Raw genomic sequence first — 14,350 nt, 5'->3', positions numbered from 1 at the left:
CCCCCTCCCCCCCAGGAGGAGGCCATGGCCAGCCCGGGCAGAGCCCCCTCCCCAGGTAACGGGGGGCCGGGGGGGGGCACAGACACAGCGGGGGGGTCCCGGCCCGACCGGGGGTCCCGACCGCCTCCCCCCCCCCCGGCCAGGCCCCCCCCCGCCCCCCGAGGCGCTGCTGGCGGCGGCCGCAGCCGGGCTCTGCCTGTCCCCGGGGGGGGGGCGACCGAGCGGCCCCCCCCGGTGCCTCCCCAGGGCAGCCCCGCGGCCACGACCCCCTGGAGCAGGCAAGGGGGGGCTGGGGGGGGATTTGGGGGGGTTATGGGGGCCGGATTGGGGGGCCGGGGGGGCTGGGGGGGATTTGGGGGGTTATGGGGGCTGGGGGGGCACGGGGGGGGCGGATTGGGGGGCAGGAGGGGGGATTTGGGGGGTTATGGGGGCTGGGGGGGGCACGGGGGGGGATTGGGGGCAGGAGAGGGGATTTGGGGGGGGATTTGGGGGGTTATGGGGGGTTATGGGGGATGAGGGAGGGTTGGGGGGGCAGGATGGGTTATGGGGTCCCGGGGGGGGGAGGATTTGGGGGGGGCTGCCGGATTTGGGGGGGTCACCGGGTGTCGGGGGGGGGCTCTGAGGGTGAGATGGGGGCCCTGGGGGGGTCCCGTGGCCGGGGGGTGCCAGGCGTGTCCGTGTCCCCGTGTCCGTGTCCCCGTGTCCCCCCCCCCAGGAGCTGGCGGCGCTGGGGCTGCCCCCCGGGGGGGGCCCGCGGGCCCTGGGGGGGCTCCTGCACCTTTACCGGGAGGCGGCGGCGGGGGGGGCCCGGCGGGAGCGGGAGCTGCGGGGGCTGCGGCAGCGTCTGGGGGGGCTGCAGGTCAGTGGGGGGGGGACGACACACGGCATCTGGGGGGGCCATGTCACCTGGGGGGGGTCCCATATCCCTGGGGGGTCCCCATATCCCGGGGGGGGGTCCCTCTGTCCCCGGGGGGGGGTCCCAGTATCCCGGGGGGGCCCCCATATCCCGGGGGGGGGGCCCTGGCCCTCTGTCCCCGGGGGGGTCCCCATATCTCTGGGGGGGTCCCCACATCCCCTGGGGGTGCCATGTCCCTGGGGGGTCCCATATCCCGGGGGGGTCCCTCTGTCCCCGGAGGGGGGGGGGTCCCCATCCCCACGGGGGTCCCTGTGGCCACCGTGTCCCCAGGGTGTCCCCACACCCACGGGTGTCCCCATCCCCACGGTGTCCGGGGGGGGTCCCCGGGGTGTCCCTGTCCCGAGGGGGGGGTTCGGGGGGTCCCGGTGCCCCCCCCCCCAACGCGGGTGCCGCAGGCCCATGTGGCCGCCTGTGCCCGGGCCATGGCGGCGGCGCGGGACGAGGCCGAGCGGCTGCGGGAGCAGAACCGGCACCTTTGGGTGCTGCTGGCGGCCGAGCGGGCGCAGGTGGGACCCGGGGGGCGGGGGGGGGGTCAGGGGGGGGTCCCCGGGTCCCTCCCAGCTCACCTCCCCCCCCCCCCCCCCCCCCAGGGGTCCCGGCGCAGCAGCACCCAGCACGGCCCCGCGGCACAGCCCCGCCGGCAGCCTGGGGAGGGCACGGCACCGCACAGACCCCGGCGGCCTGGTGAGTGGGGGGACCCCCCAAACCCCCCTGGGGCCCCCAAACCCTGCTCAGGGGTCACCGAACCCCCCCGGGACCCCCAAACCCTGCTCAGGGGTCACCGAACCCCCCTGGGACCCCTAAAACCCCCCCCGGGACCCCCAAACCCTGCTCAGGGGTCACCAAACCCCCCTGGGACCCCCAAACCCTCCCCTGGGACCCTCTGAGCCCCTGTGGGACCCCTAATCCCCCCCAAAGTCCCTTGGGAACCCCAAACCCTGCCCAGGCCCCCCCCCCCCCCGAACCACCCTGAGACCCCCCGAACCCTCCTGGGGATCCCCTGACCCCCCCCCAAAACCTCCACCCTTCCCAGCACCCCCAAAACCTGCCCAGGTCCCCCTGAGACCCCCAGCTCCCCCCCAGGACCCCCCCAAACCCCACTATCACCCCCCCCCCCGAGTCTGCCCCCCCCAAAAAAAACCCCCCCTGACACCCCCCCCCCCCAATCCCGCAGCCACGGAGCTCCCCAGCGCGGTGCCCCGGGGGGGGGCGAGGGCGGCCGGCAGAGCCCCCAGGACGGCCCAGAGGTGGGTTTGGGGGGGCTGGGGGGGGCTGGGGGGGACCCTGGGGGGCTGGGGGGCACCGTGGGGCTGGGGACACCCTGAATTTGGGGATTGGGGGGGGGGGGCACCGTTGTTCTGGGGGGGGGGACCCCGTGGGTTTGGGGGTCCCCAATGCCGCTCTCCCACAGGCAACAGGGAGCTCGCGGGGGGTCGGAACCTCCCGGCCCCCCCCGGCCCCCCCCGGCCCCCCAGGGGGACCCCGACTTGGAGCAGGAGCTGCAGCGGCTGCGGGAGGAGGTGGCGGCCGGGAGGGAGGTGATCGCTCTGCAGCACCGCTGCCTGCAGGTACGGGGGGGCTGGCACGGGGACACCCCCCCCCCCGGGACCCCTGGGACCCCCCTGGACCCCCCCAGGACCCCTGGGACCCCTCCCAGACCCCCTGGACCCCCCGGGACCCCTGCGACCCCCCGGGACCCCCCTGAACCGCCTGGACACCCCCCCCCCCCCAGGACCCCTGGGACCCCCCCACCCCGCTGCCTGCAGGTAAGGGGGGGGGGGCTCAGGGACCCCCTGCCCGGGTCCCCCCCCCCCCCATGACGCCGGTGGTGCAGGAGGCGATGGCGGCAGCGCTGGGGACCCCCCCCCCCCGGGCCCCCCCCGGGGCTGGACGAGGAGCGAGGGCGGCTGCGGCGGCTGCGGGGAGCCCTCGCCCGCGAACGCCAAACCTTCACCGAAGCCGCCGAGCGCCTGGCCTGGGAGGTGGGGACCCCCCCGGGGGGTGTGGGGAGGGGGGGGGGGACACCCCATGGGACCCCCCAGACCCTCCTGGGACCCCCCCCCCCACTGTCACACCTCTGTGGGGCTGGGGTGCCCCCCCCCAAAATGAGACCTGTCTGTGGGGCTGGGCCCCCCCAGGTGTGACACCCCCCCCGCCATGGGGCTGGGCCCCCTCCCTGTGGGGCTGGCGACCACTTGGGGGGGGTGGGGGCTCCCCCCCCCGTCCCCCCCCCGTCCCCCCCTCCTCCAGCCCCCCCTTCCCCCCCCCCCCCCAGTGGGAGCAGTTCGAAGCGGAGCGGGCGGCTCTGCTGCGGCAGCACCTCCTGAGCGCCCCCGAGATGTGGGGCACCCCTGAGCCGTGGGGCACCCCTGAGCCGTGGGGCACCCCCGAGCCGTGGGGCACACTGGAGCCATGGGGCGCCCCACAACTGGGGGGCAGCCCTGAGCTGGGGGGTGCCCCAGAGCCATGGGGCAGCCCCGAGCCCCGGCCCTGAGCGGCTGCAGGTGAGTGATGGGGGGGGGGGGTCTGGGGGGGCCCATGGGGCTCTGGGGGGGGGGGGGGGGTCCATGGGGCTGTGGGGCTCTATGGGGGGGCGTGGGGGGCTCTATGGGGGGGCTCCATGGGGCTGTGGGGCTCCGAGAGGGGCTGTGGGGGGGCTGTGGGGCTCCATGGGGGGCTCTGGGGGGGCTGGGGGGGTTTTGGGGCTCCCTGGGGGTCCTGGCCCCGCCCCCCGTCCCGCCTCCGTCCCACAATGCCCCGCGCCGCGCGCCCTGTTTCCCGGCGCTAAGTCCTCCCGGCCGGCTGGGGGCGCTGTTCTCCCGTCGTGCCCCGCGCTTCGTCGGTCCGTCCCGTCCCGCTCCCGGCATGCACCGCGCGCGCGGCCTGTGGCGGCTGGTGGCGGGGCCGAGGCCTGGGGCCGGGGCCGCGACCGGGGCCGGGGATGGGGCCGGGGCTGGGCTGGGGCTGGGGCCGGAGGCGGAGGCGGACCCGGGGCTGCTCCACGCCTCCAGCCCGGCGGTGGAGCGGCGGCTGCGGGGCCTGGCGCTGGTGCGCGGGGGGTTCCTGAGCCCCGGGGAAGCGGCCGAGCTGCTGCGGGAGCTGGAGCCGGTGCTGGGCCGGCGGCCGTACCAGTTCGATCACTGGGACGGGGTGAGGGAGGGGTCACGGGGGGCGGAGGGGACCGGAGGGTTGGGAGTCACAGGGGTCAATGGGGGACAGGCGGGTCAGGGGTCACGGGGGGTCACGGGGGGTCAATCGGGGATAGGAGGGTCAGGGGTCACGGGGGGACACAGGGTCAGGAGGGGGAGGGGAGCTGCTGCACGGGGGTCATGGGGGTCAGAGGGGTCACGGGGGTTGGAGGGGACAGGAGGGTCAGGGGTCATGGGGGTCAGAGGGGTCAATCAGGGACAGGAGGGTCGGGGTCACAGGGGGTCACGGGGTCAGGAGGGGGAGGGGAGCTGCGCAGGGGTCGTGGGGGTCACAGGGGTCACAGGGGTCGTGGGGTCGGGAGGGGAGCTGCTGCGCAGGGGTCACAGCGGCCTTGTGGGGTCGGGAGGCGGTGAGGGTGCGCTGGGGCCAGAGGTCGGGGGTCAGGGGTCAGGGTCTCGCCCCTCCCCCCAGGCCATCTGCGGGTACCGGGAGACGGAGCGGGCGCAGTGGGGGGGGGCGGGGCGCGCGGTGCTGGCCCGGTTGGGGGGCGCCTTCCCCCCGGGGCGCCCGGCCCAGCCGCTCGTCCACGTCCTCGACCTCCACCCGCGGGGGCACGTGGGGCCCCACCGGGACAGCGTGAAGGTGCGGGGGGACGGGGGGTTTGGGGGGGGTCCTAGGGGGTTGGGAGGATTTTGGGGGGGCCCAGGAGGGTTTGGGAGGGTCTGGGAGGGGATCTGTGGGAGTTGGGGGGATTTTTGGGGGTCCCGGGGGAGAGTTGGGGAGATCCTGGGGGGGGGGGGGTCCGGGGGGGGGAAGGGGGTGAGGGGGTTGTAAGGGGGGATTTCGGGGTTCCCGGGGGGGGGTTGGGGATTGGGGGGGGGGGGGGGGCGGGGTCCCGGGGTGTTTGGGAGGTTCTAGGAGGGGGCTGGGGGTCCGGGGGGACGGGGGGGTTGGGGGGGTCCCGGGGGTTGGGGGGGGGGGGGGGGGGTCTGACCCACGACCCCCCAGTTCTGCGGCTGCACCATCGCGGGGGTGTCGCTGCTGACCCCCAGCGTCATGCGCCTGGTGAGCTGCCGGCCGGGGGGGGGGTGGCTGGAGCTGCTGCTGGAGCCGGGCTCGCTCTACGTCCTGCGGTGAGCGGGGGGCGGGGGGGTTTGGGGGGGCCGGCAGCGCCCCCCAGCACTGACACCCCCCCCCCCCCCCCCCCCCAGGGGTGCTGCCCGGTACGAGTTCACCCACGAGATCCTGCCCGACCACGCGTCCTTCTTCGGGGGCCGCCGGGTGCCGCGGGGCCGACGCGTCGCCCTCATCTGCCGCAACGCTCCCCAGGGTGAGGCCCGACCCCCCCCCCCCCGCGCCCCCAAACCCCCTTCACCCCCCAACCCCCCAACCCCCCCCCCCAAAACCCCCTTCACCCCCGAAATCCCCCCTAACCCCCCCTTCCCCCCCAGAGACGACTCCGGACGCTCCTGGCGACTCCCCGGCGTTTATTGGGGGCACAGAGACCGAGCCGCCCCCCCCCCCAAAAAACAGTGACCCCCACACACACCCCCGCTGCCGCCTTTTCTTTGGGGGGGGGCAGTGATTTGGGGGGGCAGTGATTTGGGGGGAGCTCACCCCACGCAGCGGCAGGCGGCGGCCGAGAGCTGGTGCAGCCGGTGCCAGCGCTGCCGCTCGTCCAGGAAGGCGACGTCCTCGTAGCGGCTGGGGCGACAGCAGGGCCCGGCCCCCCCCGCCGCCCCCCCCGGCCGCAGCCGGGCCAGCACCAGCCCGTGGTTGGTGGGGGGCGCGGGGCAGCCCCCCCCGCAGTAGCGGAAGAGCACGGTCTCCTGGGAGGGGTACCCCAGCCCCAGCTCCCCCACCCGCACCGCCAGGCTGCGCAACCCGCACCGGGCCCCCCCCGCGGCCCAACGGGACCCCCCCGCGCGGGGGGGGGGGGGGGCGCGGTTGAGGCCGCAGCGTCCGGGGGGGCGGCGGGGGCTCGGACGGGGGGGGGCAGGGGCAGGAGGAGGAGGAGGAGGAAGGCGGCGGGGAGCGGGGGGGTCGCCATCCTGCCCCGCTTCTGCCGCTGCCCCGGCCCCGGAGCCGCATTTATGGGGTGGGGGGGGGGGCGCGGGGGGGCCCCGGTTAACCCTCCCCTGCCCGGGATGGGGGGTGGGGCGGGAATTCCCCCCCCCCCCGGGATCCACCGGGGTGGGGGAGGGGCTGGGAGAGGGGCTGGGGGGGGTGAGGGGGGGGTTGGGGGGCTGGGAGGGGGAGGGGGGGTTGGGGGGGTGCTTTGGGGGGTCCCCCCCACCCCAGAGGGGTTAATGGTGGCGGGGGGGGGGCAGGGCCCGGGCAGCCGCAGGGGGCAGGCGGGGAATGCGGCCCCTCCCCCCCCCGGAATGGCGGCTGGAGAGGGGTGGGGGGAGGGGTGGGGGTTACTGCCCCCCCCCCCCCGGTGACAGTGTGACCCCCCCCAGGGCCGGTTTGGGGCTGGCAGGGCCCCCTCCCCCCTAAAGAGGGGTGCCAAACGGGTGGGGGAGGGGCTGTCTCCAGTCTGGGGGGGCCAAAACCCCGCGGGGGGGGGGGGGGGGGGAAATACCTGAAATACCGCCCCAGCGGGGGGGGGGGCTGGGCAAACCGTGGGAAATAAAACCCCTAAAAATAGCAACAAACCCCATTCTGCCCCAAAACGGGGGGGGGGGGGGGGCTGACACCCCCTCCCTGAGCCTGTCTGGGGGGGTGGTTTAAAGTGTGTGGGGGGGGCGCCCCAAAATTGGGGGGGGGGGAAGGGGTCAACCCCCTGGTGGGTGGTTGGGGGAGGAAAAGGGGGGGGTGCAGGGACTCGGGGGGGGGTGCAGGGAATTGGGGGGGGTTGCAGGGACTCGGGGGGGGGGTGCAGGGAATTGGGGGGGGGGTGCAGGGACTCACTTGGGGGGGGGTTGCAGGGAATTGGGGGGGGGTTGCAGGGACTCGGGGGGGGGGGGGTGCAGGGAATTGGGGGGGTTTGCAGGGACTCGGGGGGGGTGCAGGGACTCAGGGGGGGGGTTGCAGGGACTCGGGGTGCCCCCCCCCCCCCCCCCCGGGAAGGGCCCCCCCCTACTCCTTGAGGAAGAAGTGCATCTTGTCGCCGATGACCTTGCGCTCGGGGTTGAGGCGCTTGAGGATCTGGGCCAGGACGTTGACGGTGGCGTCGCTGCTCAGCCCCGTGCGCTTGGTCTGGAATTTCTTCAGCAGATCCTTGGTCGTCATCGGCTTGCGGCCCAGGTAGCGCCGCACCGCGTCCTCCGTCAGCTGCACCTCCCTGGGGGGGGGACACACGGACACACGGACACACGGACACCGGGGGTGGCACCGGGACAACGGGGCGCCCGTCCCCGCCACGCTCGCCCCCGCCGCTCACCCGCTGCTGGGTGTGGATTTGCCGGACGGCGGCTGCGGCGTCGCGTCCAGTTTGAGGCGTTTGGCGGCCGGCGGCTCCGGTTGGCGACGGCCTGAGGGGAGCGGAAAAGCGTGAGCGTGAGCGTGCACGAGTGTGTGAGCGTGCACGAGTGTGTGAGCGTGCACGAGTGTGTGAGCGTGCACGAGTGTGTCACGGCCGCACCTTGCTCCAGCTTGGAGGCGGCGGCGCGGAGGGTGGTGCCGGTGGTGCCGGGCTCCGTCGGCGTCCCCGGTCGGCTGTTTCCCCGCGAGCTGCTGGCCGAGCCCCGGCGCTCCCGCTTGGGGGGGGTTTTCTTCTTCTGGGGGGGGTCCCGGGGGGGCGGTCAGGGGGTGCAGGGACCCCCCCCCCGCCCCCAAAAGCCCCCCCCCCCCCCGGGGCAGGCCCCCCCGGCGCTCACCGCCATGAAGAGGGCGGACGAGGTCTCGCTGTCGATGTCGCTCTCCTCCGAGGTCTGCGACTCGTCGCTGCTGTCTGGGGGGGGGGCAGGCGGCACCGGCGCTCCCGTTTCCGGCCGGTTTCACCCCAAAACACCACCCTGGGGGGGTTGGGGGGGTGGCCATACTCACCCCTCTTCTTCTTCTTCTCCTGCGGCGTCGGGGCCTTCTTCTCCTCCTCCTCCTCCTCCTTCTCCTCCGCCGCCTTCTCCTCCTCGCTCTCCTCGCTGCTCTCGCTCGCCTCGTCGATGCCTGGGGGGGGGGGGGGGAACGGGGACACGGGGACCCCACGGTGGCACCGGGGGGGGGGACACACACAGACCCCCCCCCCGCACCCCCCCAGCCCGCACCGGGGGTCCCGTCCCCATCCCCGTCCCCACCTTTGGGGCCGTCGTCCTCCTTCGTCACCTTGGGCTTCCCCACCTCCTCCTCCTGCGAGCTGCTGCGGGGCAGAGCCGGGCGGCGCTTGGCGGGGGGGGGGGGTCACACAGAAACGGGGTGTCCCCCCCCCCCAAAAAAACCCCGCCCCCCCCTCACCTGGAGGCGTCGGACATGTAATCCACCTCCTGGCCCTCGAAGTCCCCGTCGTCGCTGTCCTCGAAGGCCTCGTCCTCGGAGCCCTTCTTCTTCTTCTTCTTCTTCCCCGCCGGCGCCTTCTTCTTCGGCTTCGGCGCCTTCTCTCCTGGGGGGGGGGGGGCATCGTTTGGGGGGGTCGGGGAATATTTGGGGGGGGTCAGGGATTATTTGGGGGGGTCTGTGATGATTTTGGGGGGGCTGGTGATTATCTTAGAGGGTCAGTGATTATTTGGGGGGGGCTGGTGATCAGTTGGGGAGGTCAGTGATTATTTGGGGGGGTCAGTGATGATTTAGGGGATCAGTGATTATTTGGGGGGGTCAGCGATGATTTGGGGAGGTCAGTGATGATTTTGGGGGTTCAGTGATGATTTAGAGGAGTCAGTGATGATTTGGGGGGGGTCAGTGATGATTTAGAGGAGTCAGTGATTATTTGGGGGGGTCAGTGATCATTTTGGGGGGTCAGTGATTATTTGGGGGGTCAGCGATTATTTTTGGAGGGGGTCAGTGATGATTTTGGGGGTTCAGTGATGATTTAGAGGGGTCAGTGATGATTTTGGGGGGTCAGTGATGATTTAGAGGGGTCAGCGATGATTTGGGGGGGGTCAGTGATGATTTTGGGGGGTTCAGTGATGATTTGGAGGAGGTCAGCGATGATTTGGGGGGGTCAGTGATTATTTTTGGAGGGGGTCAGTGATGATTTGGGGGTTCAGTGATGATTTTGGGGGTTCAGTGATGATTTAGAGGGTTCAGTGATGATTTGGGGGGGGTCAGCGATGATTTGGGGGGGTCAGTGATGATTTAGGGGGTCAGTGATGATTTAGAGGGGTCAGCGATGATTTGGGGGGGGGTCAGTGATGATTTTGGGGGTTCAGTGATGATTTGGAGGAGGTCAGCGATGATTTGGGGGGGTCAGTGATGATTTGGGGGTTCAGTGATGATTTAGAGGGGTCAGCGATGATTTGGGGGGGGTCAGTGATGATTTAGGGGGTCAGTGATGATTTAGAGGGGTCAGCGATGATTTGGGGGGGGTCAGTGATGATTTGGGGGTTCAGTGATGATTTAGAGGGGTCAGTGATGATTTTGGGGGGGTCAGTGATGATTTAGGGGGGTCAGTGATGATTTTGGGGGGGTCAGTGATGATTTAGGGGTTCAGTGATGATTTGGAGGAGGTCAGTGATGATTTGGGGGGGTCAGTGATGATTTAGGGGGTCAGTGATGATTTAGAGGGGTCAGTGATGATTTGGGGGGGTCAGTGATGATTTTGGGGGTTCAGTGATGATTTAGAGGGGTCAGTGATGATTTGGGGGGTCAGTGATGATTTGGAGGAGGTCAGTGATGATTTGGGGGGGTCAGTGATGATTTAGAGGGTTCAGTGATGATTTAGAGGGGTCAGCGATGATTTAGGGGGTCAGTGATGATTTAGGGGGTCAGTGATGATTTGGGGGGGTCAGTGATGATTTTGGGGGGGTCAGTGATGATTTGGGGGGTCAGTGATGATTTTGGGGGGGTCAGTGATGATTTGGGGGGGTCAGTGATGATTTAGAGGGTTCAGTGATGATTTAGAGGGGTCAGCGATGATTTAGGGGGTCAGTGATGATTTAGGGGGTCAGTGATGATTTGGGGGGGTCAGTGATGATTTAGAGGGTTCAGTGATGATTTAGAGGGGTCAGCAATGATTTAGGGGGTCAGTGATGATTTGGAGGAGGTCAGTGATGATTTGGGGGGGTCAGTGATGATTTGGGGGGGTCAGTGATGATTTGGGGGTTCAGTGATGATTTAGAGGGGTCAGCGATGATTTGGGGGGGGTCAGCGATGATTTGGGGGGGTCAGCGACGATTCAGGGGTGCTCAGCGCCGCCGCGGCCCCTCCCTGAGCCCCCCCCCCCCCTCACCTTCGGCCTCGCTGCCCTCGCTCTCCTCGGAGCTGAGCTCCAGGTCGTCCTCCAGGTCGTGGATCTTCAGCTCCCCGCCCTTCTTCTTGGCCGCCTTCTCCTTCTCCTCCTCCTCCTCGTCCTGGTCCCGCAGGCGCCGCTGCTGCATGATGCTGAAGTGGTTCAGCACCTTGTTCCGCCTGGGGGGGCGCAGGGGACGACGGTGGGGTCACCCCCCCGCCTCTGGGACGTGTCCCCAGCACCCGCCCCCCCCCCTGACTCTGGGGGGTCCCCTGGGGTTCTAGGGGGTCCCTGGGGGCTCCGGGGGGGGGGTCCCCTGGGACTTTTGGGGGGGTCATATGGAGTTGTGGGGGGGTCTCCAGGGGGCTTGGAGGGGTCCCCTTGGACTTTGGGGGGGTCCCTGGGGAGTCCTCTGGGGTTCTGGGGGTCCCCTGGGGGCTCTGGAGGGTCCCCTGGGACTTTTGGGGGGGTCCCCATGGGCTCCAGGGGGTCCTCTGGAGTTCTGGGGGGGTCTCAGGAGGGGTCCCCTTGGACTTTTGGGGGGTCCCTGGGGAGTCCTCTGGGGTTCTGGGGGTCCCCTAGCACTTTTGGGGGGTCCTCTGGGGTTCTGGGGGGGTCCCCAGGGGCTCAGGAGGTTCCCCTTGGACTTTGGGGTGGGGGTCCCTGGGGTGGGGGTCCCCTCCATCCCCGCATCTCCCCCTGCTCCACCTCGTGCTCCCCAGCTCGGGGCCGTGTCCCCAACACCTTCCCCTGGGACTTTGGGGGGGTCCCCTGGGGCTCTGGGGGGGTCCCCTGGGACTTTGGGGGGGTCCCCTGGGACTCCAGGACACCCCCGCTGTCCCCACACCTCCCCTCCAGCTCCAGACACCCCCCCCCAGCTCCCCAGGACGGTGTGTGCCCCCGCCCCCCCCCAGCTCCACATCGTGCTCCCCAGCTCTGGGACATCCCCCCCTCCCCGCGTCCCCCCCCACGTCCCCCCGCGTCCCCCCCACCTCTCCCACTCCTCCTCGGCCTCCTCGGCCGTCAGGGTGCGGTGCTTGGCCAGGGGGGTGAAGTTGTACCAGTGCTGGACGGGAAAGGCCTCGAAGGCGCCGTCGGGGCACTGCGTGAAGATGTAGTACGAGGCGTTTTCGGTGACGCCGCCCTTCTTCACCCCCTTGTACCTGCCGGAGGGGACGCTCAGCACCGGCACGGCCCCGAACCCCGAACCCCGAACCCCAAATGAGCCCCGAGCCCGGCCCTGCTCACTTGCGGCCGGCCTTCCCGTTGACCCTGAGCAGCCAGGGCTGATCCTCGGCGCGGAACTCCCGCAGCACGATGCCGTACTTCTTGCACCGCGCCTCCTCCCGCAGCCGCCGGTTGAACTCGCTGCCGGCGCCGGATTCGGGCAGCTCCTCCTCCTGGTAAATCTTCTTGTTGCTCAGGTCCCGCTCCATGCGCGCCTGCGGGGGCCGCGCTCAGACCCGGCCCGAACCCCCGTCCTGAACCCCCCGTCTGTGTCCCCAACCCCTGTGTCCCCCCCTTCCCCTGTCCCCAAACCCCCGTGTCCCCCATCCCTGTGTCCCCCCCATGTCCCCAACCCCTGTGTCCCCCCCTTCCCCTGTCCCCCCCGTCCCCCATCCCTGTGTCCCCCGTGTCCCCAAAACCCCGTGTCCCCTCCCTCCCCACATCCCCCCATCCCCAAATCTCCTCAAACCCCCCACCCCCTCATCCCCAAACCCCCCATTCCCATGTCCCCCCCATTCCCGTGTCCCCCCCCATCTCTATACCCCCCCCCATATCCCCAAACCCCCTGTCCCCTCCCTCCCCACATCCCCCCGTCCCCATGTCCCCCCACCCCCTCATCCCCAAGCCCCCCATTCCCATGTCCCCCCCGTCTGTGTGTCCCCAAACCCCGTGCCCCCCCCGTGCCCCCCCGTCCCGGCGTCACCTGGTGCCAGGTGGCGAAGTTGACCTTGTCGGCGGCGTTGAAGGCCATGATGTTGTACTTCTTGGTGGTCGTCCTGCGGGGGACAGACCCTCACCGGCTCCACCAGCCCCCCCGGCCCCCCCTGAACCCCCCCTGAGCCCCCCCTGAGCCCCCCCAGACTCACTTGGGCACCCGCACCACGTACTCGGTGACCATCTGGCTGCTGGTGCCCTGTGGGGAGAGGAGGGGGGTGCTGGGGGTGCCCCACGGAGGAGGTGCCCCATGGAGGGGGTGCCCCACGGAGGGGGGTGCCCCATGGGGGGGGTGTCCCACGGAGGAGGTGCCCCACAGAGGGGGTGCCCCATGGAGGGGTCCCCGTGGGTCCCCCCACTCACCAGCGTGGCCATCCCTGCGGTGGGGGGGTGGACGAGGCTCAGGGGGGTCCTGGAGAGTGGGGGGTGTGAACGGCCTGTCCTGCCCTACAGCCCCCCCAACCCCTACAGCCCCCCCAACCCCTATAGCCCCCCCAGTGCCCACAGCCCCCCCAGCCCCTACAGCCCCCCCAGTGCCCACAGCCCCCCCAGTGCCCACAGCCCCCCCAGCCCCTACAGCCCCCCCAGTGCCCTACAGCCCCCCCAGCCCCTACAGCCCCCCCAGTGCCCACAGCCCCCCCAGCCCCTACAGCCCCCCCAGCCCCTACAGCCCCCCCAGTGCCCACAGCCCCCCCAGCCCCTACAGCCCCCCCAGCCCCTACAGCCCCCCCAGTGCCCACAGCCCCCCCAGTGCCCACAGCCCCCCCAGCCCCTACAGCCCCCCCAGTGCCCACAGCCCCCCCAGTGCCCACAGCCCCCCCAGCCCCTACAGCCCCCCCAACCCCTATAGCCCCCCCAGTGCCCACAGCCCCCCCAGCCCCTACAGCCCCCCCAACTCCTACAGCCCCCCCAGCCCCTACAGCCCCCCCAGTGCCCACAGCCCCCCCAACCCCTACAGCCCCCCCAGTGCCCATAGCCCCCCCAGTCCCTATAGGGTCCCTTGCCCCCCCCAGAGCTCCCCCCCAGCAGCAGGCACCCCTTTAGGGCCCCCAGGATCCTCCAGCCCCCCCTGGGCCCCAGAGCTCCCTATAGGGCCCATATTTACCCCACAGCACCCCCCAAAGGACCCCGACTCCTAAAGCCCCCCCCAGCCCCCCCCCCAACCTCCCCGTGGCCCCAGGTGCCTCTTTAAGGCCCCCAGGAGCCCCCCAGGGCCAAGGAACCCCCCCCGGCCCCTACAGAACCCCCCCAGGCCCCTCTAGGCCCCCCCAGACCCCTCTAGAACCCCCCCAGGCCCCTATAGAACCCTCCCAGACTCCTATAGGGACCCCCCAGGCCCCCGGGTGCCCCCCCAGACTCCTATAAGGACCCCCCCGGCCCCTACAGAACGCCCCCAGACCCCTCTAGGCCCCCCCAGACCCCTCTAGAACCCCCCCAGGCCCCTCTAGGCCCCCCCAGCCCCCTACAGACCTCCCCAGACCCCTCTAGAACCCCCCCAGGCCCCTCTAGGCCCCCCCAGACCCCTCTAGAACCCCCCCAGGCCCCTCTAGGCCCCCCCAGACCCCTATAGACCCCCCCCCAGACCCCTGTAGAACCCCCCAGGCCCCTCTAGGCCCCCCCAGACCCCTATAGAACCCCCCCCCGGCCCCTATAGAACCCCCCCAGGCCCCTCTAGGCCCCCCCCGGCCCCAGTAGCTCAGCCCAGGACGCTACAAGCGCCCTATAAGGACCCCCGCGTGCCCCCCCCCGGCCCCCATGGACCCCCCGGAGCCCCCCCCGGGTCCCACCGCGCATGCGCTGCCGCCGCTGCCGCCGCCTCAGGCCCCTGCGCCCGCACTGCGCAGGACCGGAAGTTCCCCTCACGCCGCCGGAAGCAACGTCACGGGCCGCCCGACGGAAGCGTTGCCATAGCAACGGCGGCGGCCTGGCCCCGAAAAACCGCTTTTTTACCTCAAAACGGCCCGGGGGGGGGCGACCGCTGCTGGGAGGGGGGGTGTGTGTGTGAACCCCAAAATGTC

The 14,350-nt window shown here is 71.5% G+C and overlaps 3 protein-coding genes across 8 annotated transcripts in view; 1 reads left to right on the top strand and 2 right to left on the bottom strand.

Annotated features, from left to right (window-relative positions):
* Positions 1-14,185, bottom strand: part of GTF2F1 (general transcription factor IIF subunit 1) — a 54,449-nt gene extending 40,264 nt beyond the window's left edge. The window contains exons 1-14 of one of the 3 annotated variants that reach the window (XM_054808049.1): positions 14,120-14,185; positions 12,696-12,744; positions 12,485-12,531; positions 12,322-12,394; positions 11,640-11,833; positions 11,384-11,554; positions 10,392-10,570; positions 8,462-8,606; positions 8,305-8,366; positions 8,057-8,176; positions 7,888-7,961; positions 7,653-7,788; positions 7,452-7,542; positions 7,127-7,352 (exon numbers count right to left, since the gene is read on the bottom strand). In XM_054808049.1, coding sequence (XP_054664024.1) covers positions 7,148-7,352; positions 7,452-7,542; positions 7,653-7,788; positions 7,888-7,961; positions 8,057-8,176; positions 8,305-8,366; positions 8,462-8,606; positions 10,392-10,570; positions 11,384-11,554; positions 11,640-11,833; positions 12,322-12,394; positions 12,485-12,531; positions 12,696-12,707 — 1,509 coding nt within the window. In that variant the 5' untranslated portion in view covers positions 12,708-12,744; positions 14,120-14,185 and the 3' untranslated portion in view covers positions 7,127-7,147. Of the gene's footprint in view, positions 1-7,081; positions 7,353-7,451; positions 7,543-7,652; positions 7,789-7,887; positions 7,962-8,056; positions 8,177-8,304; positions 8,367-8,461; positions 8,607-10,391; positions 10,571-11,383; positions 11,555-11,639; positions 11,834-12,321; positions 12,395-12,484; positions 12,532-12,695; positions 12,745-14,119 lie in introns of those variants that run through there. The other 2 variants (XM_054808050.1, XM_054808048.1) reach the window with 2 other exon arrangements.
* Positions 1,070-5,651, top strand: ALKBH7 (alkB homolog 7). Of its 4 annotated transcripts, XR_008574499.1 has the most exons (9): positions 1,075-1,422; positions 1,507-1,600; positions 2,091-2,163; positions 2,328-2,484; positions 2,751-2,898; positions 3,192-3,420; positions 4,538-4,708; positions 5,278-5,396; positions 5,518-5,610. XR_008574499.1 is itself a non-coding variant. In XM_054808058.1 (6 exons), the coding sequence occupies exons 1-6, from the start codon at positions 3,383-3,385 to the stop codon at positions 5,649-5,651; spliced, it is 726 nt and encodes a 241-aa protein (XP_054664033.1). In that variant the 5' UTR covers positions 3,264-3,382. The 4 variants fall into 4 exon arrangements, 2 of the variants coding, with proteins under 2 accessions (XP_054664033.1, XP_054664032.1); XR_008574500.1 differs by lacking the exon at positions 2,751-2,898 and having other exon boundaries at positions 1,070-1,422; XM_054808058.1 differs by lacking the exons at positions 1,075-1,422; positions 1,507-1,600; positions 2,091-2,163; positions 2,328-2,484; positions 2,751-2,898 and adding exons at positions 3,928-4,066; positions 5,075-5,199 and having other exon boundaries at positions 3,264-3,420; positions 5,518-5,651.
* Positions 5,680-6,357, bottom strand: PSPN (persephin; the record flags this gene model as incomplete). The annotated part of the gene is made up of 1 exon (XM_054807770.1): positions 5,680-6,357. A coding segment is annotated over one exon (678 nt), but the record flags the coding sequence as incomplete, so codon positions are not given.
* Positions 14,186-14,350: the final 165 nt, after the last annotated feature.

The sequence above is a fragment of the Grus americana genome, chromosome 33 (genome assembly GCF_028858705.1).
Source record: "Grus americana isolate bGruAme1 chromosome 33, bGruAme1.mat, whole genome shotgun sequence".
Classification (NCBI taxonomy): domain Eukaryota; kingdom Metazoa; phylum Chordata; class Aves; order Gruiformes; family Gruidae; genus Grus; species Grus americana.
The sequence above is the reverse complement of the archived record's forward strand: the minus strand, read 5'-3'. Positions and strand labels throughout refer to the sequence as shown.